Source organism: Notothenia rossii, assembly GCF_949606895.1.
Source record: "Notothenia rossii genome assembly, chromosome: 4".
Classification (NCBI taxonomy): domain Eukaryota; kingdom Metazoa; phylum Chordata; class Actinopteri; order Perciformes; family Nototheniidae; genus Notothenia; species Notothenia rossii.
The window spans coordinates 59,595,927-59,620,347 of NC_136902.1; the positions used below are offsets into that span (position 1 = coordinate 59,595,927).

Sequence of the window (24,421 nt, forward strand, 5' to 3'; positions counted from 1 at the left end):
GGTAGCATCTATAGCAGGGGTACTCAAATACAAATCTTAAAGGTCCAAATTTTTTTTTTCAATAAGACAAAGGTCCGTTTATTACGGTCATTCAAACTTTTAAACAATTACAACAAGATTCTTAACACGAGGTTGCAAAAACAAAATAATCTGTATGCAGCAGTTTTCATTGTTATTGTGTCTGTGCTCGATCCCTCAGAGCTGCACAGTTATGAATAAAGGCAACTGCACCCTCTTTCATTCAGCATTCCCAATATTGCTTTATAAATATCTTGCCCCCTTTTCTGTCGACTGAGGTTCTGACTCCTCTCTTCCTGTTCGTCATAAAAACTCACAAACACCAGCAACTGAGCATTGTCAGTGGTGTCAGTGGACTCATCCACCGCTAAGGAAATGCACTGTGCATTTTGTATTCCATCACAAAGCTGATTCATCAAATCACCAGCCAGTATTTATGTTCTTCTGGTTGCTGTGGAATCTGAGATGGGGATTTGCTTGATTTGACCTGTTATTTCCTCTTTTAGTTTGCCTTCAAACATGGTCTCCATCACTTCAGTCGTGCATTCTTTTATACTTCAGTTATTATCCAGTGGAAAGCCCTTACCTACTGGCCTAGTTCAATCAAAGTGGTTACTTTCTTTTTGCTGGGCAGTGTAGTTTTACACACCTTCTTATTTGACTTTCTCAGGACTTAAAACAGTTTTTTGGGGGAAGACCCCCACAAAGAAAAACATATATTTACACACGTAAGGTCATCATCTTAACAGTTTGGTATGCTCATCCGTGAGCAGAGCATCAAGTTGACATGTCTATTACAGCTGAATGCGGCGATTACCATCTTGTTCAGCAAAACGCCTCACAAACGTATTAAGATCAACAGCTTTAGTGCGTTTTGATTCAATGATGAGTACAGCCAACCTGACAATCTCTTCTCTGTCATTGTAGACCGCAAATACCTAATTCCTTCAGTACTTGGGTCCGAATGCTTCTCGTTTTGCGCCGTACCGTTCAAATGAAATCGCCGCCAATCATATTTCCACGCTCGCGCCAGGTCCGGAGGAGGGGTTACAAGGCGTGCGTCTTGTGCTGCATTCACTTGCACTCGGACATTAGAGACTTTCTCTCATAAATGTCAGATGAGCCACAACTTTTCTTTCAAAACAAAGCTGCCCACTGGGGTGGCAGCTGGGGTGGCAAGGCCTATTTTGAGGGTACCAGTTGCCCCCCCCATGCAACCCCAGTAGGTGAAACTAGACTACTACTAGCTACAGTACAGATGCATGCAACTAGATAAGCTGTTAACTCTCGCTCTGACTTTTTTTTTTTTAAACACACGCATTTTTCCCACCCGCATTCCGCGAAGACCCGCCCTACTGTGCCTCTGATTCGCAGACTGTTGGTGGGGGGAAAAAAACGCTGACAGGATGCTTAATGTGATTGGACCAATGCGTTGACAGACACACACAGACAGTGGAACAGTCGGACATGCAGAGCGCTGTTTGTAGTGGACATAGCGGAACATTTTGACTCGTTGCGTTGTGGCGATGTCTCGCAGATAACACATATGAAAAGTATAATTTGCTCAGAGTCCAGAGACAGTTGTGGTTCGGTCCGGATCCGGACCGGAGTCCGGACTTTGAGGATGCCTGATCTATAGTAACACAGTGTAGGCGGAGCCGTGACGTCATCTTCAATGAGCTCCCCAGAAAAACAACAGAGCCGTTAGCTCTTAGCACTCAGAGCTCACAGCTCTTCATATCTGTTCAGAAACTAGACAAAAGTTAAACAAGTACAAACCACATACTTTCTGTGTCATGGCGAATACAGTCGCTGGTTTATTTATGTCTGTATAGGCCGTTGTTATGAGTGTGGACGGTCGGAGCATTTACAACGTTAGCTTAGTCAAATCTCCATTAGAAAACACGCATTTTAAAAGGTTTTTCGCCTGCTGTTTGTCTGCAGACTTGTCAAAGCCTTAATTCCTGGTTTTTACTATCCGGTATCAGTATGTTGTTACTTCGGCAACATTTTCAAACGTGTATTACAATTAAATCACGGTCAAATATGTTCATCTTGTTGTAGTTGTAGCCCCCTTGACAGCGATTCTCTCTCTAGTTTAGACTGCGGTCAAGCCAGCCTCCACTCGGAGAAACCTAGTCAAGCCAGCCCTCACGTGATATTGCGGTGCGCGAATATCCTATGCATTACGGTAGAGTAAAAAAAAATCCTCCCTCTGTGTTTAGATGAGAATAAAACAAAAACTGTCCAGTATCAAAGACTCATTTCACTTCAGGGTGATAGCAGGACATCCCATCTAGTCACTCAGAAAAAATCAGCATATTCTGATGTAAAGTTTAAAAATAAAAGACCTTTGAAATCTCTATTGTATGAGTTATCATCCATGTTTTTAGAAAAAAAAATGTTTTACTCACTATATCAACAGCCCCACCAAAAATATTTTCCACCAGCCGCCACTGGGTATTGCACATTTAGCTTTGAGTGTTACTGACCTGAGATGTTTTTATTACATGAATTAAGGTGACTGAGGCTTTTTAACATACAGTGATGCAAACTCATCAGGTATGAAAAAGGTGACAAGGATCCGAGCCCCCGTCTCCCCCACCCCACAGAATATCGGCTTTAAAATGAGGAATAACAGAGGATATTAGCAGAACAACCAAAGCAGCAGTGTTAATAATAACAAAAACGCCAAAGAGTCACATCTAATAGAAATATATAAAAGCATTTATTTTAAATTGTGTAGCAGTCAGTTTATAATTTTGTCAGCACTGTTGAGCATTTTGAAAATGTATTTTCATGCCTCTGTGCAAGGATTAGTCTTTCTATCTTTATAGCCACATGGTGTAAAGTAACTAAGTTCATAAACTCAAGAAGTACTATACTTGGGCACAATTTTGAGATACTTGTACTTTATTTAAGTATTTCAATGTTTTGCTACTTTGTTATTCTACTCCACTACAGTTCAGAGGTACATGGTGTACTTCTACTCCACTCCATGTATTTAATACCTTTAGTTACTTTACAGATGTGGATGAATGATGTGAAATATAATCAAGTGTTAAATCAGACTTTAGTTCCACCTGGAGTAAATCCACAGGCTACCCTGCAGTATACAAAGTCATTCAAACTAGCTGCACCTTTACCAGCTTTGAGAACACTTTCATGATCAATCATTATAAAACATATCATATATATTATTCTGAAATGGACCAATCTGCACAATGACTACTTTTACTGTCGCTACTTTCACTATATTTTGATGAGAATACTTTTCTACTTTTACTTGAGGAACATTTTGGAATGCAGGACTTTTACTGTAACAGAGTATTCCTACACTCTGGTACTTCTACTTTTACTCAAGTACAAGATCTGATTACTTTTACTTTTACTCTAGTACAAGATCTGAGTACTTCTACTTTTACTCAAGTACAAGATCTGAGTACTTCTCCTTTTACTCAAGTACAAGGTCTGTGTGCTTCTACTTTTACTCAAGTACAAGACCTGAGTGCTTCTACTTTTACTCAAGTACAAGATCTATGTGCTTCTACTTTTACTCAAGTACAAGATCTGAGTACTTCTACTTTTACTCAATTACAATATATATATATATACTTATACCACCTCTGTTTATAGCCTATGAAAAAACTATTAGAAATAGAAGGCTTAAGCTAACGTTAGCAGATAGTGACAATATATGCTAGCTAGCTAGCTCAACGATTCCTTAAATAATATTGCCACAGAAAAACTTTTCAGTTCACATCACGCTCTGCCGCTCCAACAGGGAGCTCTGCTCTGAACACCTGAACGGCCCGTTCTAACAGCTGTTCACTAGTGGTCCAGTCTGTGCCACAGTGACTCCGGACGCACAGTTAATATTAACGAACGCACCCGTAGGTAATGTAGCTGCTGAAGCTAGACCATCATGTCGGAGCAGCAGAGCCTTATTATACATCCACCATCCACCAGAGCCGACAGGCAGGAAGACTCGAGCACACAGCTCGCACTTCATTATAATATATATAAAAAAGAACACCATGCGTGTCATGATGGCACATAACAGCTCACGGCCGCAGATTACTCCGGGTCCCAGACCCCCCCATACCCCAAAAATATTTTTATTGCAGATCTAAATGAATCACACAAACGAGCTATTTTGGATTCAAAACGGCGAATTTCGCCGAAAGGTGACAAGTTTGCATCACTGAACATAGACAGAGCACAACTGAAACATAACATCCGAAACGATGTAACAACATAATACACTTGTGGGGATGCAGCTTGGGATGTGAGGAGTGAGGGACACGGTTTAGAACGGGCGTGTCGCCTGGCAGGACAGGAGAGTGTGTACACCAGTCTGCCTTGATCTATGAATTCATGTCCTTGACACTCACTGCTGCCCACAGCTGTTTTATAGAAGGAAAACCTCCTTCACTTCATGAACGTGTTTTAACCACACACACCTCTACACACACACATGACGGGTGTTATTTTCCCCATAAGGAACAAGTCGCTGCAAATTATCCCGCTTATTACACGGCCACATTCTCAAAAAGTAACGACATGACTCCCAATATTAATTTAAATGCTTTTATGGATTTAGAAAATGTTTTTATTGATTTAAAAAATAGTTGTATTGATTTAAAAAATAGTTGTATGTATTGATTTAAATTGACATGCATCCGCTAAGAAAAATAGTCCGTTGTTACTGTTTTTTAAACAGTCTGAATGAAACGGCAGCTCTCAGCTGTGTATTTACACAACTAATGGTCCATCAACCACAGCTCTCTCCCCCCCTCCCCCCCTGATCTTTCTTCTCCAGCAGCTAAATTAACTGTAGGTTACTCTGAGTGACAAGCTTACAGTAGACACAACACTGTCATTGCAAGTGACCCTCAGTTAGTTGACTTTTATGTTCAACTGCTAAATTTGTTACTGATAAAAAAAATAGGGCTTCTACTGTACCTAATTACCTTAACACTAGAACCGCCAGAGGTTTTTGTATAGGCCTACCTAAACCTGTCAAATCCCGCTATTAGAATGCAATTTTTAACAACATAGGGTGCTACATAACACACTTTCAGGAAAAGTCACGGACTGGGAGACTTTAATATTTTATTGAAAAAAAGTTACATTGCGCACACACAACACACATCACACAAATTGACCTGATTGGCGGTTCTAGTGTTAAATAAACTCACTAATTAATGAAACCAGTTCAATACGCATTATTCTTATTCTTTTCATTCTTTATGAGCGCTGAAGTAGTCTTAAAATCAGATCTGTTTTTTAAATGAAATCTGACGGCAGGCAGTTAGCTCTGATCACCTATGATAAATGCGCCACACCTAATCGCTGGCCATTCAGCCACAGAGGTCCCTCTATACAAATCAAACTGTAGATGGTGTGAAAGCACCTATTGTTTTAAATAATGTTCGGAATGTGACCTGTGAGCCTTTTGAATTACCGTGGGACAGCACATTCTAAACTAAAATGTTCAATCAATAAAGTAACATCTTATCTTATCTTAATAATATCTTCATATTAATAATAATAATAAATCATACAGTATGTGTCCGAAAGGGAGCAGGAGGAAGCAAACACAAAAATATACAAAAAATATACTGCATATTAAAGCAAACGATTGTAAAGGTAAAACTATGAGCATAACAAATAAAGTAGTGTAATGTAAACATTTACATTATAATTATGATTATTTAATATATAAAGACTATATATTATTGAATTACAAGATTAGATATACTTTAGTTGATCTAAAATATTGATGTGTTCAAATGCTCTTCAAAACACAACTGCAAGTCCATGAAACTTGTCTTTCTGTATTTGTGAATGAAGCGCCATCTCCTGGTTAAAACCTGAAATGGAAAATCTGGCAACGCCCTCTTGGAAAATAGTGGGAGGTCTTAACATTCCTCTATACTGGTTTTAGACAGGTCGTAGGCAGGAAGCTGTAAACTGGAGTCTGAAATTCAGTGCTACATCTGTATTAACACTGACAGTGTAATATGTGAGCTCCTACACCTATAATAATTTGACCTTTCATTGAATGCTTTATAAACCAGTCAAACTTACAGATGTCATTGTGAATTGGAAAACTGCATTTAAATGTTGTTAAAGGTCAACGTTTCAATGTGGTTCAGCTTACTTCAGTTTACTAGGAATTGACATATTTTAAGCTCAAATACTTTGTTCTATGTTTAAACCTTCAGACACATTTTGACGTGTTTCAGTTCAGCACATCAATTATTTTGTGATGATTTAAAAGTACAATCCAGAATAATATACATACTCGCCTTTATATTTTTGCCATCTTAGCCTTTTTACCAATTTCTTCATATCACAGTTTAGCATGATTTCACTGTAGGACAATGTTTTAAGGATCTCTTGTCGAGCTAGGTTGTCAGTTTGAAATGTCTGGATGAAGATGTAACTGATTTACAAATGTTAAAACATTTTTTTTTAAATGCCTCTTTTCATCCTCTGTCTGAGGGAAAACCCCCAAAAGCATGATAGGGCGAGCCAGGCCCCTTTACGTTATTTAATTTATTTGTGTCTGCTTCTGAGAAGCTAACGTATAAGTTATACAGTTATTTCTGCAAGAAAATTACAATAACATGACTGTTTAATCTTCACATCTTGTATTCATATCTATAATTTTGAGCACCAAATTATTGAAAAGTATCGATAAGAGTATCAAAAAATACCGATACTGAAAAGCAGTACCGGTATCGATAAAATCCTAACGATACCCATAGTTGTAAGTGTTGGTAATTCAGTTTCAAAGGTGCTAAACCTTTTAAGTTTGTTCATTCTGAGTTGTGTGTGGCCAAGATACAAGCGAAAAAAAATCCCTCAGGATCATGTGGCCATCGCGCGCATCTTTCTTTTATGTTTCAATCCCATTATGTTGGAACTCCCCACTGAAGTCAGAACAGCACAGTCATCTTCAGGCTGCACTTCCTCACCCCATCTGTTTCTGAGATTTGTAAAATGCTGTCTTATTTAGGCTGTTATCAGTACCAATACACATAATTAATTTCAGGTTATTATTATAAATATATGAACCAGAAAAAAAAGTGTTAACTGTTAAGATAAATACTGAATAATGTATTCATTTTTTACTGTACAACCCTATAACCCAAAACATCTTTAATAGTAAGTATTGGTAAGTTATTTTACATTCTATGATAGTTTCCAAATGTGGTAGTTTTTTCCTACTAAAAGTCCCATTTCCTAAATACCCACTGGCCCTCACTGCTCCTAATCTGGGTGGTTGGTTGACATACATTGCATTTATTTAAGTGTTATTGTGCAGCCAGCAACCTATTTGCATTTATCCATATGAAAGTAAAATAAGTCAAACTTTAGGAAGTCTATATACAGCCTGCTTTACTTCTTAGCAGACTGCTTAGTGAAGCTAAATTCAGTAATTACTCATTACTGACAAAAAAAAAGGCTATTTCTGGGGAATGAGCCTACAGGGACACATTTATTTTGAAAATGGCTTTCACTGACTATCACAAAGAGGATGTATCACTGGGTGCCACAGACACATCCAAAAAATAAATCCAGGGTACTACGGTTTATAAACTAACCACAATAATGTATTTATTCTAAAGCAGGACATGCTCTTAAAAGCCAACCGGGTAAAATAAGATTGTATAAGCTAGTATTGAAGAGTCATGGAGGCTAACCATCAAACAACTCTTATACAGACCCCAGCAGACTACAACCTCTATTGTCACTGTGTAACACTTTAACTGACAGCAGAGTAGATGAGAACTCTATGTATTAAAGGTCTCCTAATATACTATTTTTAGGCATAGATTATAGGTCTCAGTACATAGGACAAAAAACATGTCTATGAAGTGTTTTGCTTAAAATACCAAACAGATCACCCATCCTTGCCACCATACCCTTATATTTCAGCCCTGATAGAGAAGTGCTAATTCTGGGTCCGTAGCTTTAAAAATAATGGAATACAAAAATAAAAGAGGGGGGGAGGGAGCTTATGTAGGAGAATTCTACCCAGATACTCAGCTAAATGCTGCCATGATTAAACGCCATATTATGTTCAATCCCACATCACGGATTATTTCTAAAACAGTCTGGAGCTCAAATGCTTTTTCTCTCGCAGGTTTACCACAAGGTGAGTACCTTTTCATATCCTGCTTTTTTACACATACTCTCTCCAGTAAAGTGTTAGCTCTGAATGTGTTAAGGCCTAGAGAATATTGGACCCCAAAGCAAAAGGCTGGAGAGAGATGGTCAAAAACAAAAAGCTTTATTCAAGCAGAGGAACAGAAAAAACGGCAGTGGAGGCAGGACGCTGGCTGGCACGGAGACGTCAGGGACAGGAGGCAAAAATCCAAGCTACAGAATCATAGAGACGAGGAGAGCAGCGAGACACACCGGAGGGTCGAAACACAAAGGAATGATCTGGCAGGGAAGTGGCATGAGGACCGGGCTTTTATATCCACAGGTGAAGAGGTGAGTGTAAACAGGTGTGCCTCATCTGCTACTGGGAGGAGCCAGCCAACTCCCTGTCACACACCAGCCCTGCAGAGGAAAACAGAGAAGGGAGGGGGGAGACAGGAAAAAACACAAAAAGAGCACACAACAAAACCAAAACTAAACAGAATCATAACAGTACCCCCCCCCCTCAACGGACGCCTCCTGGCGTCCTACCAGGCCTGTCCGGGTACCTATCATAAAAGTCCCTAAGGAGATCAGGGTCCAAAATAAGGGAGTGGGAGATCAATGAAGCTAACCCTCTAGCCCGTACCCCTCCCGATCCACCAAGTACTAGAACCCCCGGCCTCGCCTTCGTACATCCAACAACCGCTGGATGGTGAAAGCAGGGTGATTGTCAATAATCCGGGGGGGAGGAGGGGGCTCGGCCGGAGGGGGAGGAAGACTGGAGGAAACTGGTTTGAGAAGGGAGACATGAAATGATGGGTGGACATTCAAGGCAGCAGGCAGCTTGAGCCTAACCACAGTGGGGTAAATAATCTGTTCAATGACAAATGGGCCAATGTACCTGGTTGCCAGTTGGCGGGAGTCAGTCTGGAGTGGCAGATCACGGGAGGACAGCCAGTTCTTCTGGCCGGGCTGGTAGTCCGGGGCAGGAGTGCGATGGCGGTCTGCAAGTCTCTGGTTGCGAGCAGCAGTGCGAGTGAGAGCTGCCCGAGCTTCATGCCAGACTCTGCGGGCACGCCGAAGATGCCCCTGCACTGAGGGAACTGCTACATCCCTCTCCTGGGTGGGGAAGAGAGGGGGTTGGAACCCAACAGAAGCCATGAATGGAGACATTCCTGTGGCGGAGCAAACCAGGGAGTTGTGGGCATATTCAACCCAAGGCAGGTGGGAGGCCCAGGAGACTGGATGGTGAGAAGAGACACAGCGAAGGGCTGCCTCCAGGTCCTGATTAGCACGCTCAGTCTGGCCATTGGTCTGCGGGTGGTAACCTGATGACAGGCTGGCCGACGCCCCCAATGCCCGGCAAAAGGCTTTCCAGACTCGAGAGGCAAATTGCGGACCCCTGTCAGAAACAATGTCCTGAGGAATGCCATGCAATCTAAAAATATGCTGGGTGATTAATGTAGCAGTCTCCAGAGCAGAAGGTAATTTAGGTAGGGGAACGAAGTGTACGGCCTTGGAAAAGCGGTCAACAATAGTCAGGATAACTGTATTACCTTCCGATGGGGGAAGACCCGTCACGAAGTCCATGGCGATGTGAGACCAAGGCCGATGAGAAATGGGAAGAGGGCGGAGAAGACCAGCAGGGGCGCGGTGGGATGCCTTACTGCGGGCGCAGATGGAGCAGGCGGCGACATACTTCTTGGCGTCAGAGGACATGGAGGGCCACCAGAAGCGTTGCTGGAGGAGGCCTAGAGTCCGAAGTGCTCCTGGATGGCAAGCTATCTTAGAATCATATCCCCACTGGAGCACTGAAGATCTGGCGTGCGGTGGAACGAACAGCCGACCCGGTGGACAATCCTCAGGAGCTGGATGGTCCTCTTGTGCCTTCTGGACCACCCTCTCAACCTCCCACCTGGCTGCTCCCGCCACACAGGAAGATGGAAGAATGATCCCCACGGATGGCTCCTCAACCGGAGGAGCGAGCTGACGTGACAGGGCGTCCGCCTTGATGTTCCGTGAGCCTGGTTGATAGGTGAGGGTGAAGCTGAACCGGCCCAGAAAAAGCGCCCACCGAGCCTGGCGAGAGTTGAGCCTGCGAACAGAACGGAGATAAGATGGGTTTCTGTGGTCAGTCCATACAACAAACGGGTGAGTCGTGCCCTCAAGCCAGTGCCTCCATTCCTGCAGGGCTAAGACTACTGCCAGTAGCTCCTGATTTCCCACATCATAGTTTCTTTCTGCCGGGGAGAGCCGGTGGGGAAAAAAAGGCGCAGGGATGCAACTTCTGGTCGGAGGCTGAGCGCTGAGAGAGGACTGCCCCGACACCAGTGTCGGAGGCATCCACTTCGACCACGAAAGGGGCTGAAGAATCAGGGTGAGATAACACAGGAGCAGATGAAAACAAACACTTCAACATAGCAAAAGCAGCCTCAGCTTCAGATGACCACACAAAGGGAACTTTAACGGAGGTGAGCTTGGTGAGTGGGGCGGCTGCTCGACTATAGTCACGAATAAACCTGCGGTAAAAGTTGGCAAAACCAAGGAACCTTTGGAGTTGCTTTCTCGTTGTACGAGTGGGCCATTCGGCCACTGTCATGCCTTTGGCAGGGTCGGCTCTGACCTGCCCCTTCTCCACCACAAAACCCAGGAATGAAACAGAGGAAACATGAAATGCACACTTCTCAGCCTTCATATAAAGTCTGTTCTCCAGCAGTCTCTGCAGCACCAACCTCATGTGTTGGACATGTTCTTGGGGGTCACGAGACAAAATGAGGATATCATCAAGATACACAAAGACAAATCTGTTAAGCATAACACGAAGGACATCGTTAATGAGTGCCTTAAACACAGCAGGGGCGTTAGTTAACCCAAAAGGCATAACTAAATATTCAAAATGTCCCAGGGGCGTCTTAAACGCAGTCTTCCACTCGTCTCCCTCCTTTATCCTAACTAGGTGGTAGGCATTTCGGAGGTCCAACTTTTAGAAGATCGTGGCTTGATGGAGGAAACCAAAAGCTGAGTCTATGAGCGGGAGAGGATATTTATTCTTCACAGTGATGTCATTCAAGCCCCTGAAATCAATACAGGGGCGTAGAGTCTTATCCTTTTTGTCAACAACAAAAAACCCCGCCCCCAATGGAGAGCGAGAAGGGTGAATGAGACCAGTAGCAACAGAGTCAGTGATATAAGTCTCCATGGCCTCCCTCTCAGGCTTGGAGATATTATAAAGTCTGCTCGAAGGCAAGGGAGTAACGGGGAGCAAGTCAATGCCACAGTCATAAGGTCGGTGAGGTGGTAGAGACAGGGCACGATCCTTGTTGAAAACCTTGTGGAGGTCATGATACTCAGAGGGAACTGACGTGAGGTCAACAGGTTTGGAAGTAATAGTGGTGGGTATGGCAGAGTGTAAACAGTGAGAGTGGCAGAACAAACTCCAATTAACGATGGATAAGGTGGCCCAGTCTATGTGTGGGTTGTGGAGTTTAAGCCAGGGGAGACCTAACACAAGCTGAGAAAGGGGTGAGGGAATGAGATAAAGGGAAATGGTCTCGTTATGATTACCTGAGAGTAACAGTGACACTGGGTCAGTACGGTGAGTTACACGGGCTAGAAGCCTACCATCAAGAGAAAAAATGTTCTTGGGCTCGGGAAGGGGTTCTGATGTGAGATTCGACTGGAAAACAACATCAGAGTCAACACAATTTCATCAGCCCCTGAATCAACTAAGACTTGGAGAGGAAGTGAAACTTGTGAACTAGAAACCGTACCCTTTAACTGGAGGCGATTAGCTTGGGAAGGGGAGACAGAAGTATGGCTCACCAGCGCCCCTCCCCTGGCTGCTGAGCCTGCTCTTTTGGCCGAGCGGAACAGTTGGCTCGAATGTGGCCAACCTGGCCACAGTATACTGCAGAGCCTCTGGAGGAAGCGGCGTTCACGTTCCGCAGGTGAAAGCCTCATTCTCCCCAGCTGCATTGGCTCCTCTGGGAAAAGGGGAGAGGGAATCTCTGCCTGTCTGTTCTCTCCCTACGCCTCTCACGGAGGCGATTATCTAAGCGAATGGCCAAAGAAATTGATTCCTCAAGGGACGGAGTCTCATCTCGAGCAGCTAGCTCATCCTTTAACTCCTCCTTTAATCCACGGGATAAAAAACTATCTGTAGAGCCGTCTCGCCCCACCCGCTCTCTGCTGCGAGAATGCGGAAATCAATTGAGTATGTGGAGACTGACTCAGAACCCTGGCGTAAAGAAAAGAGCCGATTACCGGCCTCCTTACCCTTAAGCGGGTGGTCAAAAACTCGAAGCATCTCGGTCTCAAACACAGGAAAGGAGTTATAGATAGCTGGATTACCCTTGGCTATGGCAACCGCCCATGCAGATGCTTTACCCGATAACAAACTCATAACGAAAGCTATCCTAGTTCTGTCAGAGGAGTAAGTTAAAGGCTGCTGATCAAAAACTAGGGAGCACTGGTGAAGAAACTGACTGCATGTCCCTGAATCACCTGAATACCTCACAGTGGTGGGGATGAATGGTTCACGGGGTTGGCCGGGATGAATGACTGGAATATCAGGACCTGAAGGCGGTGGCGCAGGAGCTGAAGCCGTCAGAGCGTTGAGCTGGGTGAAAGACTGGTCCAAGCGGCCAATGAGTTGAGTGACACCGGCAGTAAGGTTGTGGAGGGATTCCATGATTCCTTGCAGAGCTTGTTCGTGCTGTTTTCGGATTTCACATCAACAGGAAGACCGGTTAACTATAATGTCCGTGCGCAACAATACCCCAACCCATAGATCCGTGGGTCAATAATAATCACCACATTACACACATCCCTTCACATTTAAATGTACATTAAAGTATTTTGTGAGGCCTTCTAAAATGTTTTTAAATATAATTAGGGTTGTAGTTGAAGAGTTTCTAAATCATTGCGTTGCGCAATCGCACAACGGCTCGTCCATTAATTCCACAACCACACACATGGATTAACATCGATTTAATACATTAATGTAGCCTTTGTTTCTGGTAAAAGAGGTGTCGACCAGCTGGGGCAACAAGAAAATCGGCGAAATCAAGTGTGACTATTAAAAAATAAATTATTATTATATTAATATTGACAATAACAACCGACCGTCGGTGTAGAATTTCCCGGGGTACGTTCTCATGGCGTCTATTATCAACGCTATGGGAGGTCTATGAAGGTCTATGGGATGCCCTGCTCGTTGAAAACTGACTTCCAAGGGGTACCCTGTACGTAATAGAGTAACGGGGAGGGGCCCTGACCGTCCGTCAATATCTGATGGGTTGGGAGTGAGAACGTGTTGGAAAAACAGGCTCAGGGCTTAACAGGTTAATGTAAACAAAGACCATATTACTTCCAAAACATGTCGTGCATTGTTTCTGATAGCAACGTTTCTGATAGGGCTGGGGGTGTAAAGCCAGCCCACATTTCCAATATTATGTACAATCGGCAGCAAATCTGGATCAGCTCCGTTGTACCCCCGTTTTTACAGATTTGGGTACGGAGGAAAACGAGGGGTTACATATGGTAACGTAGGGTTACGTATGGTAACCCATGTTATATAAGCACAGCGGAGCCCTCTACTGGACTCTATGGGTACTCTCCCGTATCCTATCTATGCACGCATTCTTTCACTGAGACTTCACTATACGTAGCCGGCCCCCTGGGCGGGCCTACCTGAATGCGCGCGGATCCACATATCCGCATAAGAGGCGGCCTCGCCCCTCCACTGCTATCGCTTTACTTTCTCTTCAGCTGAGCAACAAAGGGCAGCAGGGCTCCATAAGTAGAGGGCTCCGCTGTGCTTATATAACATGGGTTACCATATGTAACCCTACGTTATATCTCTCACGGGGTCCGCCCTCTACTGGACTCTATGTCTACAGGGGGCGGAGCCCGATGCATACCCGCTCTGCTGTCCCACGTTTTTCTCGTTTTAATGCCGTTGAACACGTCTTTTTATCAGATTGACAGCTACGGTGAGACGATCTCCCGTAAAAGCTCCGTAAAGGTACGTGTTGTGATGTCTGTGTTTGCTTCCCCTGTCGCGAGTTCAGATCGCTTAGTGATAATACTACACTTAAATAATCTGTGGAGTCTCAGCTTTAATCGGATATATCATATGTGCAGTTTCGATAAGTAATAAGGTTATCTTTATTTTGAATTCTGTGCTAAAGTGCGTTAGCATTTTTTCGCTTAGTGCTAATTCAGAGGCTTGGTATTAAGGCCCTTACACACCAAGCAGTCACCAGAGGACTCGCCGACGCCGGCTGTTGCGTCGCCGTGTTCTCCTGCGTCTTGGCCATGTGTCGCAAGGGAACACACCGCAAAGACTTCAGTGCGTGAGTGCCAATAACTCTCCTTACCAGCAGGTGGTGGTAGTGTGTATTTGTCATTCAAAAGAGGCAACAACCGGAAGACAGAGAAGAAGAACAGACTGCGTGATATAAACAAACAACAAATAGAATGTGCGATCCATTTTCACTCTCGTCCATCGAATACATGTTTCGTGCGGCACTGGAGCTAGATTTGGGTTCGGCCCGCTCTGTATTAATGTTATGTGGATTTTCCTGTCATGTTGACAGGTTATCATCATGTAGGCGTGGATAAAAGCTCATTCTAATGTTGTGTTGTGTGTATGAAGGTACGAAATAAAGTTTTGCATTGCCTATCTTGCTATTTGTGTTTATTCTTTTAATCAAACAGCAATAAGAAACAAGAACAATGTGCCTACATAACTGTCAGTTGCAGCCCTAGCATTAGTATTGGTTATACAGTAGTAACAGCTACAACATTAAAATACTTCAAGGCAGATTGAGGAGGATAATGGGAGAATGAACAGAGGGGCAGAAACATCCATCTGAATAATAATAACTTTATTTGTATAGCACGTTTCATACAGGGGATTGCAGTTCAAAGTGCTTTACATCAGTAAGAAATAAGATATCAAATCAGTGTAAAACAAGCAGCAAGAGCAAAGCATAAAGTGGGATAAAATAATGCAGATATATATATATATATATATATATATGCACGGCCATGCACGGCCATGCACGGCCATGCACGGCGGCCCACATTGAAAATGACTTAGGCCTACCTTTGATGATCAAATCACTTAAACACAAAGTCCATCCTCCTGTACTTTTGGATGAAGCACTTGATGGCGGGGTCATGCAGCTGATTCTTTGCCACTCCAGTTTATCATTGTAACTCAATCTTGAAAATGACTCGGTCAATCATTTCGAAACGATGTAATCACTATCACTGACATGAGCCATCATGAACAAACTTATGCTAATCATAAATCTATCGATCATAAATCTATCGATTACATTAATGGTTCGAAAATTATAAAAGTAGGGTAGACATTTGGATATTATCCGGCTGAACAAAACGTGCATATCTAACAGGTTCGTTTTCCACAGACCAGATTGAGCTATTTTCCAAAATCCTATGGAGAAATCCCATTGCTTTTTTGTCGAGGGAACCCGAGCGCAGCTTACTTCCGGGTTTTAGGACTGCACCACTTATACACATGCATAAACTTCACAGCGGGCGGAACTTATCATAAAATCCGCGAAAATAAAGCCCACCCATTTAGAGGGAAGATATGATTGGTCAATTGTACTGTGATTTGACATTACTCTCTCGTTGAGTTAGCGGGCCCTCTGTGAATTTACAGAGGGACCAACAAGCTCTCCCGTCTTCACATAACTCGCAGAGGCGGCATTTAACCCATCACATTCCAACAGAAACTGAACAGGCAGATTCGAAGGATTCATTACTTTGGAAATGTTATTTTAAATACAATTTAAATAAAGTTATTTTGGTAAAACTAATGAATCATATAACTAAACTTTTTTTTTATTAATGTTTTTAAATATTATTTTTAGAATATCTTAGGCCCTCACATGCCCCTTTCACACCAACGCGTTTTCAGCTCCGGCTCGGAGCTGGAGCCTGAAAAGTACAGTTTTTTCCTGTTCACACCGCAGAGGCGCCGCCTCTTAGCTCCGGAATCCGGTTCACTTCCAGCTCCAAAAAATTGTCGGTCTAGAGGCAAGAGCTTCGGAGCTAAGAGGCGGCGTCGCTTACGTCTCTCTTACGTCGAGGCAGGGGCAGGGGCAGGGGCATGGGCGGGATCAACCTCCTGAACAACAACAAAATGCCTGCGTTCCAAGTTCCAAGTAAAGTCGTCCCTCGTAAAGTTGTCCGATGCCTTCCATTTCGTTTCGTAAGAGGATAACCAAAGCGAACAGCGCTTCAATACAATCGGCCATTGTTGTTGTTGTCAATGTGAGGGATTTCCGCACGGTTTGGATTTTATGAAGCAGGCACGTAAACGGTGACGTCATGATGCAGCAGCGGCAGCTCTGGGCGGTGTGAACAGAGCGGGAGCGGAAAAGGGAAACCGGAGCTGAACTAGAAAAGCTCCCACTCGGAGCTAGAAAGGTAAAAGCGCTGGTGTGAAAGCCGCAAGAGAGGGCCTAAAGGGCTCTGACGCCTCGCCACTGCAGTATACTAGGAGAGGCCTCTTTCTCTTGGGATTCTCTTTTTTGTGGGGTGCAACAGGGGTCTATCATGGTCTCTTTTTATTGACTGCTACCAATAGTGATTTACATTGCTACGCAAATGCTATGGATCTTTAGCATACTAGTATACTTTGAGCATTAGTAAACTAGTAAAGTGCTGAAATACTTCGGAAGGCCGATTTTGATCAAATTGTTTGAATAAAATGTAAAATCTTACTTAAGCACAGCATGTTTTGGATGCTCTGTTTTAGCACTGCATCTGTACACATAACAGATCAATGTTATACACATATTAACAGGAAAATAGTTGGGGCGGTGCTCTTGGATTTTGTTGCAGCTTTTTATGTCATTGACCACAACATTCTTATTGCCAAGCTTAAAGTAATGGTTTTCCACATGTAGTTCTTGCTTGGGTTTTATCTTTGGTAGAACAAAAAGAGTATTTTTCAATGGCAGTTTTTTCAGAGGGTAAACCTATTTCTTGATGTTTTCCCAAAGAAAGCTCAATACTGCCACATCTTGAGTGCAAACAAGTCATTGTTCGAATACAGCTAAGAAAGATAATAAAATCTTCAAATCGCACCAAAGAGTGCACCCAGATGAGTTATTTATTGTTTTATCTGTTCTAATATGTGGGATGAACAATATTGTATCATATAAAGTATGGGCATATATTAGTAGGACCCTACTTGATGACACCTGACAGTATGAGCACCAAAGACAAGATTGAATGCTATTTTGATGATAAAAACCTGATTTAGTTAAATGTTAGATCAATTGAGCCCAACTTTCTTGCAGTGTTCAGTTCGCTGCTGTGCAGTGTTTTGATGTCTGATAAAACCTCACATATCTACATCCTGGATCGTATTTCACACACAAACTGAGTGGGTTTACGACTGAAAGAGACAGAGCAACACTTCACAAGTTTTTCACCCAAATTGGACACACTCTGCAAATCTGTAAACTTTGAGGGAAAACTGACATTAATATGGAAGCAGAATCTGTCAGAGCATGCCAAAGCCTGAGGAGAAAACTCAATGCAAGCTACTACAGAGCTCCTTCAAAGCTGCACTTGTCCTATCACAACCACATATTTCTATAATTCCCTATAGATTCAAAGATAAAAAGGTTTTATTGTCATATGCATAAAAACTACAGCATAGTTATTGGCAATGAAATCATAAGTCCTGGGTACAGACAACAGTTCAACACAACAGAGCCTTTTCTTATCAAGCTCCACTTTTGTGGAATCAGCTTCCAGTTTGTGTTCGGGCGGCAGACACCCTATCTGTTTTTAAGAGTGCGCTTAAGACCTTCCTTTTTGATAAAGCTTATAGTTAGGGCTGATTAGATTCAGCCCCTAGTTTTGCTGATATAGGCTTAGTTTGTCGGGGGACATCTTACTTCTTCCTTCTCTCTGTCTATACCTGTGTACTCTCATGTTCCGATTAACCCAGCTTCCCCAAATTTCTTTCTTTTTGGTGTCTATATACGCCGGGATCCGGAGTCATGGATGATCCTGCGGTCCTGTGTCATGGATCGCGAGTCCTGGATCTTGAGTCGTGGCTGTGGTCCTGGATCATAAGTCCTGGATGGATATCCTCGTGGATTCATCTTCCTATTATACACACATGCATTTCCAAACATTTGGACTACCTATGTTGCAAGTGTATTATCTTTTCAATTTACACACGGCATCTATTGCACGTCTGTCCGTCCTGGGAGAGGGATCCCTCCTCTGTTGCTCTCCCTGAGGTTTCTCCCATATTTCCCTTTAAACTGTGGGTTTTCTCTGGAAGTTTTTCCTTGTACGACGTGAGGGTCTAAGGACAGAGGGTGTCGTGTTGTCATACTGATATTCTGTACAAACTGTGAAGTCCACTGAGACAAATGTAACATTTGTGATATTGGGCTATATAAATAAACATTGATTGATTGATTGAACATACAACAGACTTAAAGAGGACATATCATTCTCCTTTTCAGAATCATATTTGTATTTTTTGCTTCTGTTTCCATGCTTTAATGTTCAAAAAGCTCTTTATTTTTCTCATACTGCCTGTGCTGCAGCACTTCTTTTCACCCTCTGTCTGAAACCAGAGCCCAGTCTGCTCTGATTGGTTAGCTGGCCGACTCTGTTGGTCAACTGCCTAGAGATGTGCCTGAAATGTCCCGTCCCTTAGCACAGGGGTCCTCCCCAACCCCCGGTCCGCGGACCGGTTGGGGAGGTTTTACTGCCGGGCCGCGAAATAGCTGTGAGTTTATCGTAATATTTGCAGAATTATAAATATATAAAAATATTTTATCAAAAAAAATTCAATTAATTTTTTCTTTTTCTTTTCTTTTATACCAATCATATTATTCCATCCAAAACATACAAAATAAATCAAAATTGGTTAGCATAAGGTCTCAGCCACTCGTGCGCAGAGAAAGTTACAGGTGGTGCGCCAATAGGAAGTGGAGCACACAGGAGACAACCGTTTAATCGCAGACTGTTATGTTTGTAGGGGAATGGCAGTGCATACATTATTTTAGATATATTTCGAACTCGGACTTCATTTTAAGGACATTGCGGCCAGGGGTGTTGAGCTATTTTTTTATTAGAAGCCTCCTTCACTTCATGAAATGGCTGCAGCATCAGGAGGCAGCCTCTGAGAAGTGCAGCACCAGCGCGTACACACCGCCTTCACTGTGTTCCCCACTGCAGGCTGCTACGTTTCAACCACACACACCTCTACACACACACACATCGAACGGCCTGATTATTCCCCCTATTACTCGTTGTATGAAGGAAATGTCCCGTCACAAAGGCGCATGATGTGTGTGTGTATGTGCTCTGCTCAGCTCCGCTGTGTGTATGTATGTTTGGTGTGTTTGTGTGTGTCCAACAACGGCATTTGTTTTCAAATCACCATGAACAGTAATTTACACACATCTGGCCAACTCCTACGTATGTGGGTGTTCCCAAAAGAAGTTAGTTTAATCTTAATCTCGATGTAGTGCTAAATGCTGTCGGAGAGCACCGGAACGAACGCCCCGGTATACGTTATTATGGCTGGCTAACAAGCCCAGGGGTCTCACTGACATTTCAGTTATATCAATATGTGTACAGTGGTCCTAATTTGTTTTAATTGTATCCTGGTTTTAAACTGTGTCAATATGTTTTGGATGCATATTGTTCTATTATTTGTTCAGGCTGTTACATACAATTAGCCACTGTTGCCACCTATATTAGGCTATATTATATATTATATTAATATTTGTAAAGCGATCCTAATTTTTTGTTTTAATTGTATCCTGGTTTTAAACATTGTTAATATGTGTTGGATGCATATTGTTATTTCTTCAGGCTGTTAAATACAATTAGCCTATGTTGCCACCTGCTGGTGAGTAAATATTCAAATCAGTTAAAATTAACAACCGGTCCGCAATTTTTTTTTAATGTATCTGCTGGTCCTTGGCACAATAAAGGTTGGGGACCCCTGCCTTAGCATATCAGGGACAATGTGTTGGAGCGCTAGCCAATAGAAGTGCAAGTGTTACACAATGATTTCCTTTCGTTACTGAAGAATAAAAAGGATTACAATCAAGGCGTTTCAGGCAGGGCGGGGGAGTGTGTGGGAGAGAAATGGCCGACAGGCAGTGGCGGCCGGCCCATAGGGGCGCTAGGGGCGCCGCCCCACCTCTTCCCATATGAAAAATAAAAATAAATAAAATATTAAAAAATATATATTTTATTTTTTTATTAATATTTTTTAATTAACAAGGTAAATATTATATAATTGGTATCAGTAAAATGTATAATCTACAATAAAATATTGTTTAAACTTAAAAAACTTGTTACGATGTTTAAAGTTACTGATAAGTCACATGTTTCCTGTCTGGCCTTGCCATGTATCATTACCTTCTCTCTCTCTCGTCGTAAGGGCGCTACGAGAGGAGCCCTCAACCAGTGCAGCAGCAGCCACTAGCAGCTGACTGTTGCTATCTTTAAACTATGCCGCCAAAACATCATTTCAGCCAATCAGCGTCGTCAAATCTGATGGTCAAAGGGCGCCTACATCAGCGCCCGGTGCAGTCTGTGAGTTGTTTGGACTCGTATCCAAGGAGACAAAACAGGAAGCTGTCAATCACTCTGGAAGCTATCATTAGCAGCTAATGAAAACTCAGTTTTTTATGGATTATCAATACTTTTTCAAAGTGACAAACACATTGGATTAACCTATGGATTAACCTTCAGCCGCGTTTTTCTCGTTTTTGATCAGAATAACAGCAAAAGGTGAGCATATTGTGTTTCGCTACCTAAAGCTACGTCGTGTGATGTCTGTATTTGCTTCCCCTGTCGCAAGTTCTGATCGCTCAGTGATGATACTGCAGTTTGACAGAGGATTAAAACTGTAATCAGAGCCCTCTCATCTGAGTTCCATTACACACACACACACACACACACACACACACACACACACACACACACACACACACACACACACACACACACACACACACACACACACAGAAACACAGAAACACAGACACACACACTCTCTCTCACACACTCTCTCTCACTCTCTCTCACACACACACACACACACACACACACACACACACACACACACACACACACACACACACACACACACACACACACAGGAGCGGGACATCCTCCTCAACCTGTCCGCCATAAATGCCTCAGAGGACGGATACCTGAACCGTAGCGTCCAGCTAGCTTAGCCGCTAGCTTAGCGATACACATAGCGTTGTATTCTCCTCCCCCTGTCGGCCCTAAAAGCTTCAGAGGGCGGATACCTGAGCTCCATAGCATCCCGCTAATGTGAAACACACACACACACAGCGTTAGCGGGACATTCTCCTCCCCCTGTCGGCCCTAAAAGCTTCAGAGGACGGATACCTGAACAGTAGCGTCCAGCTAGCTGAGCGATAAATACACACAGCGTTGTATTCTCCTCCCCCTGTCGGCCCTAAAAGCTTCAGAGGGCGGATACCTGAGCTCCATAGCGTCCCGCTAATGTGAAACACACACACACAGCGTTAGCGGGACATTCTCTTACCCCTGTCGGCCCTAAAAGCTTCAGAGGGCGGATAGCTGGACTCCGTAGAGTCCCAGTAGCTTAGCCGCTAGCTAAAGGTAAACAAACATAGATGGGTACATAGAATATGAATAACTCGTCACCGATGTAGACGATATATATTTTTATTCACTTTGAACTCGGCCAAATGGAGTTTAATGCTTTGGGATTTAAGTTAGGCCACATAGTACGTGCATGAGTTTGAAAGTATAAAATGCTAGCCTGCTGTAATACATCGTATAGTCAGGCACACTTTTATGAGATTTAACAATGGCCAATTATATTTCTTAAATAATATGTAGCCTATTCCCAGAGCATAATTAATGGGGCAACAAGGTGAGGTGTAAAATGTGTTTTAATATCATACATTTTACGCCAGCAAACTTCTTGTACGGACTTCGGCAGTAGTGAAGACTCACTGAACGAATTAAGTACAAAGACGAATCGTTCGCGAACGTGCAAATCACCAGAAGTCGTTCGCGAACCGGTGAACGAATCAGTGAACGCATCTTTAAAGTGAACTGAATGAAAAGATTTGTGTCCCCGAAGGGATTCGAAATGCCCATAACTAATTTCCACAGCCCCACCAAAAATATTTTCCACCAGCCGCCACTGCCGACAGGTGCAAACACACTAAAACAGCCCAATACATTTTTACATAAGGAGAAACGCGGCGCACCTCCTAAAATGATGCAAATGTTAAAAACACAAATGTGCCAAAACACATGCAAATGAAGAAACGACTTCACCAACTTTTCAACACATGCGTAGCATTTATAAAACATTTACCAACTTGAATAAACATGTGCAGCGTTTACTAAAAGCGCTGCATAAACAAAATGCTGCAAGAAGCTGAAAACACAACGGAAACCATGGGACGCTAAAAAGCGATGCATATAGCTGGGGCTGCACCACTTGTTGACGTTGGGGAATATTCAACCCAGTCTCACAAAAAAACGTGTAATAACTACGTTGGTCCACAACTTGGGACATAGTATTTCTACAAAAACGCGTCTGAAATTGTAAGATCCCTACGTTTTTTTTCACCATTCATTCCAATGGCTGGCGTCTATGTCACGTGATCTTCAAATTTCTCCCTGCAGGAAAAAAAAACATGGCCGACATTCGTTTTATTCTCGGTGAAAAATGCTTATTTTAAGGTTAGTTTGGCCATTAAATTGCGTTTTGATGTCATTTGATGCGAGAAATATGAGTCGTTATTTCAGATTATGTGTGCAGTGGATGTACATGATCTTTAGTTTGCTAGTTATTACAAAGATTACTTCAGGAAATTGTGTCTATACAACATTTTCATTGTGACCATGGTGGTTGCTAGGGACGCTTCTATCAATATGATTTCTGTTATTTTGTGTAACTGTTTAATGGTGTTATCTTTATTGCTACCCCCTTCCCCGTCAATTTATAGTGTTGGTCCACAGCGCAAACGTATTAGTTTAACAAAATCTGCATCTAAAATTGTGGCATAGATACGTTATTTTCCCCTGTGCAATTCTCCATTTACTCAACAATAACACATAATTATCCTTGTGTTTATTTATTTGTTTGATTAATAAACACAAGTTGGAGTCCGTCAGGACCGAGGGTCGGAGCAGCTCATTTGCTTTAGAGAATATTACACCCGGAAGTATTCTCTGCTTCGCTTGACAAACCCTGTGATAGTCCAAGCACTGTGACTGGAGAGTGTGCTCCGAGGGTTACGCCGAGCGTCGAACAGCCCTTGAAACTGGATGGAACCACGGCAGACTGTCCAAAATTGGATTTGAACGGGTCCACCCCGTCCCCCCCTCCCCCACCCCGTCCCCAGAACTACACATGCTGGCTATTGTGTTTCGCAACATGTTCTCTATCTATTGCACGTCTCTACTGGGAGTTGTAGTTTTAAAAGACGTTTTCGTATTTCCCATATTAAGAAGTTGCCAGTATTACACTGTGTACATCCCTGGAGGTTTAGGGGATAGGAAACACTCACATTTAAAACATATAATTAATAAATGGGTGAAAATTGCTTGTGCCCATAATGGGAAGCATTAATATATATGCCCACATGCCAGCTAAGGTCAGAAGAGCTTTATTTAATAGCTGGTCTTATGTTTGTGACCCCTCCTGTTGTTAATTGATGAGCCTGAAACATGCACTTGTCAAGGTTCAGAGGCAAATTGTGCAAATATGGCAGTAGCCATCGATCATCTTAAGATAAGATATACTTTATTGATCCCAAGTTGGAAACATTTGAGTTACATCAGCATGTGTAACAGTTTTAAATATGCAGTGGTGTTTATTTGTAAATAATTTAGTATAATCCGAGTCCGATCCTTGTCAATTAACTACAGGGGTCCCTCAGGGCTCTGTTCTTGGTCCCCTCCTCTTCCCCTTGTACACAAACTCGCTCGGATCTGTCATTAGCCCGCATGGTTTTTCATACCACTGCTACGCTGACGACACCCAACTAATTCAGTCCTTTCCCCGCTCAGAGACCAAGGTCGTTGCACGCATCTCTGCTTGCCTAGCAGACATCTCTCAGTGGATGTCTGCTCATCACCTCAAGCTCAACCTTGACAAAACTGAACTGCTTTTCCTTCTGGGAAAAGA

At 42.9% G+C, this 24,421-nt stretch overlaps 1 protein-coding gene across 2 annotated transcripts in view; it reads right to left on the reverse strand.

Annotated features, from left to right (window-relative positions):
- The window catches only part of kcnj13 (potassium inwardly rectifying channel subfamily J member 13), an 88,284-nt gene that overhangs the window by 59,823 nt on the left and 4,040 nt on the right, over positions 1–24,421 (reverse strand). The window contains exon 3 of one of the 2 annotated variants that reach the window (XM_079676850.1): positions 8,108–10,542. The exons of the other annotated variant lie outside the window; for it this stretch is intronic. Coding sequence (XP_079532976.1) covers positions 8,845–10,521 — 1,677 coding nt within the window. The 5' untranslated portion in view covers positions 10,522–10,542 and the 3' untranslated portion in view covers positions 8,108–8,844. Of the gene's footprint in view, positions 1–8,107; positions 10,543–24,421 lie in introns of those variants that run through there. 2 annotated transcript variants of the gene reach the window in all.